This window comes from Acanthisitta chloris, unplaced genomic scaffold (assembly GCF_000695815.1).
Source record: "Acanthisitta chloris isolate BGI_N310 unplaced genomic scaffold, ASM69581v1 scaffold9484, whole genome shotgun sequence".
In the NCBI taxonomy this organism is placed as follows: Eukaryota; Metazoa; Chordata; class Aves; order Passeriformes; family Acanthisittidae; genus Acanthisitta; species Acanthisitta chloris.
In genome coordinates, this window is record NW_008668774.1 from 10,635 (window position 1) to 13,047 (window position 2,413).

The 2,413-nt window shown below is 54.7% G+C and overlaps 1 protein-coding gene across 1 annotated transcript in view; it reads left to right on the forward strand.

Annotated features, from left to right (window-relative positions):
- The window catches only part of OPHN1 (oligophrenin 1), a gene marked incomplete at both ends in the record, with an annotated part of 27,884 nt that overhangs the window by 4,421 nt on the left and 21,050 nt on the right, over positions 1-2,413 (forward strand). The window contains one exon of the mRNA XM_009073070.1: positions 912-983. Coding sequence (XP_009071318.1) covers positions 912-983 — 72 coding nt within the window. The remainder of the gene's footprint in view (positions 1-911; positions 984-2,413) is intronic.

The following is a 2,413-nucleotide window of genomic DNA, read 5'->3' on the forward strand; positions in this document are numbered from 1 at the left end:
GGCATTCCCACGTGCAGCAGCAGGAACTCGTGCCAGGCTGGGACATGGGTCCAGGGCAGGCAGGCAGGAGCCTGGAGGAGGCTGGAGGAGAGCAGTGAGATACTCGTGTTACTAATTGCATCCCAGGTACAGTGGCTCCTTTGGCAGCGGGTGAGCAGTGGAAGGTATTGCTTCAGAGATCGTTTCAGGGGTCATGGGCACTGTCCATGGTCTTGGGGTTTTCTTTTCCCTCCCCTTGTAGGAGCAGCTCTTTGCAGCAGCTCTCTCGGAGATTTCACACTCTCCTCATGTTCCTCAGCTCTCAGTTGCCTGAAGAGCTGTGGCAGTTTGGTGTCCTGTCCCCTCTTCTTCCCCTCTCCCTTCTCTGGAGCTCAGCACAGAGCCTGTCACAGCCAAAGTGGGGACAGGAATTGTTGGCAGGTTGGTCCCAGTGCCAGGGTGGAGCTGGAGCCACTGACACAAACTGGGGTGAGCTTTCCTGTGGGTTCATGGCAAGGGGGTGCAGGGCATGTCCCGGGAAAGCATCTCTCAGAGGTAAGTGGAAGGGACTTTCCCTTTTCCCTGGCTGTTCCTGTGACAGATAACCTACTTCATTCCTCTCCAGGCCAGAGCTAGGAAAAAGGGAAGTCCATCGTTTCTGTGGGAGCAGAGTTGTTAGGTCAGGATGGGGCCACACCTGGTGTCACCCACAGGATGTCCCCAAAGCCTCCTGTGATTGGGGTTTGCTATGTGTTACTGGTGGGGAAAAGCAGGTACCGATGAGTTAAGTGATTCACCTACAGACACAGAACAGGTTTGCAGTCGAAGGCACTAAAACCTGAGCGTTCTTGGCTTCTAGCCCTGCTCAGCCTCTATTCAGGAGAAAATTGATACATGTCTTGCGACTGAAGTGATTTTCCTTTGCGCTGTAGGTGCAGAATGCGAGTGATTTGCTTATCAAACCTTTGGAGAACTTTCGGAAGGAGCAGATTGGGTTCACCAAGGTAAGGCCTGTTTGTTTCTGTTCAGTGTAGACAGATTCGTTTTCTGTGGATTTTCTCCTGTGGCTGTTGGAAGCAGAGATGCTGCAGCACACTGTGAGTTCAGGCTCTCAGCACCTCCCCGTTCGCTGCTGACTCTCAGCTGCTGGCACGAGGGTTTGTGCTGTGACTTTTAGTCTGATTTTTCAATCACAAGAGGCTCCAAAACCTTTTCCTGAATTATTTGGGTTCTCTCCTGGCCTGGGTCCAGCCCTGTCTCCATCCTGAGCGAGGAGTACTTGTTTCAGCCAGGAGATCCTCCTTGCTGCTTTCTTTCCTCTGCCCTTTGTTCATTCAGTGCTATGGAGAATAAAATACTCTCTGCAGAGAAGTGTGTGGTAGAGTAGGAGGAGGGAGAGAGGGAGGGAGAGAAGGAGGGAGGGAGGGAAGGAGGGAGAGCAGCAAAGGCCAAGCAGAACCTGATTATAGTCATAGGGTTTTGTTATGAAATATTTACATAAAGCATCTAATGAGTCTTTCAGATGGACCAAACTTTTAAAGAAACAAACTATAAAAAGCAGGTTCTGCACATGTGGAGCAGAAAAGATCGTTTTCCCTGCTCTGCTCTCAGGGAGTCCAGGTTCCACGTTACTTGGCGGCAGCTTGAAATGGGGCTGGCTCTGACCCAGCTCCGAAATGGAGATGTTTTGGAGAACACTTGGGGCTTGGCCTCAGCCCAGCCCATCTGGAGGCTTTGACATTTAATAAATACAGGGTTTGAGAGGAGATACTCGATGGCCTCCTGCCCTTCGCTGTCCCTGCACACCTGGGGGTGTGCAGCCCCCCGGTGGAGCTGCAGTGTGAGCATTGCATGGGCACTGGCTACAGCCCTCGGTCTTGTGTCCCTCAGGCTGTTTCTCCCACGGGTAGTCCTAAGGTGTGTCAGGATCACTGTCCACAGCCCAGAGCATGCTGTGCCCCAGGAGCCAAGCTGCCAACCTTGGGTGCTGCTCCAGGGCCAGCCATGCCCACAGGCAGGCACAGGTCTGGCACGGCTGGTGCCCTGGTCCCAGCAGCAGGAGGGACCTGAGCACTGGCACGGATTCACCACGAATGCCCCTGGCAGCCTGTAGCCCTGCCTTGGTCCCTGACAGCCTGCAGCCCCCTCTCAGGCCCTGCAGACGGCAGGGCACTCCAGGAGGAGGCGTTGGGCAGTAGTGGTAGCAAGGTGCTGCTCAGAGCAGGCAGAGAGGTGCCAGAGGGCAGGGAGCCCTTGCAGGTGGCTCAGAGGTTGTCATGGTTTGACTTTGGGTGTTGTCTGTTGTGAGCAGCACGAGCTGCAGAGGTGTCAGGCAGTGAGAAGAGGGCTGTGACATGGCTCAGCACAAGTGCTGCAGCAGGAGGTGTGTGACATGCACAGGGCTCTCACCACGGGGCTGTCGGTGTGGGTCCCC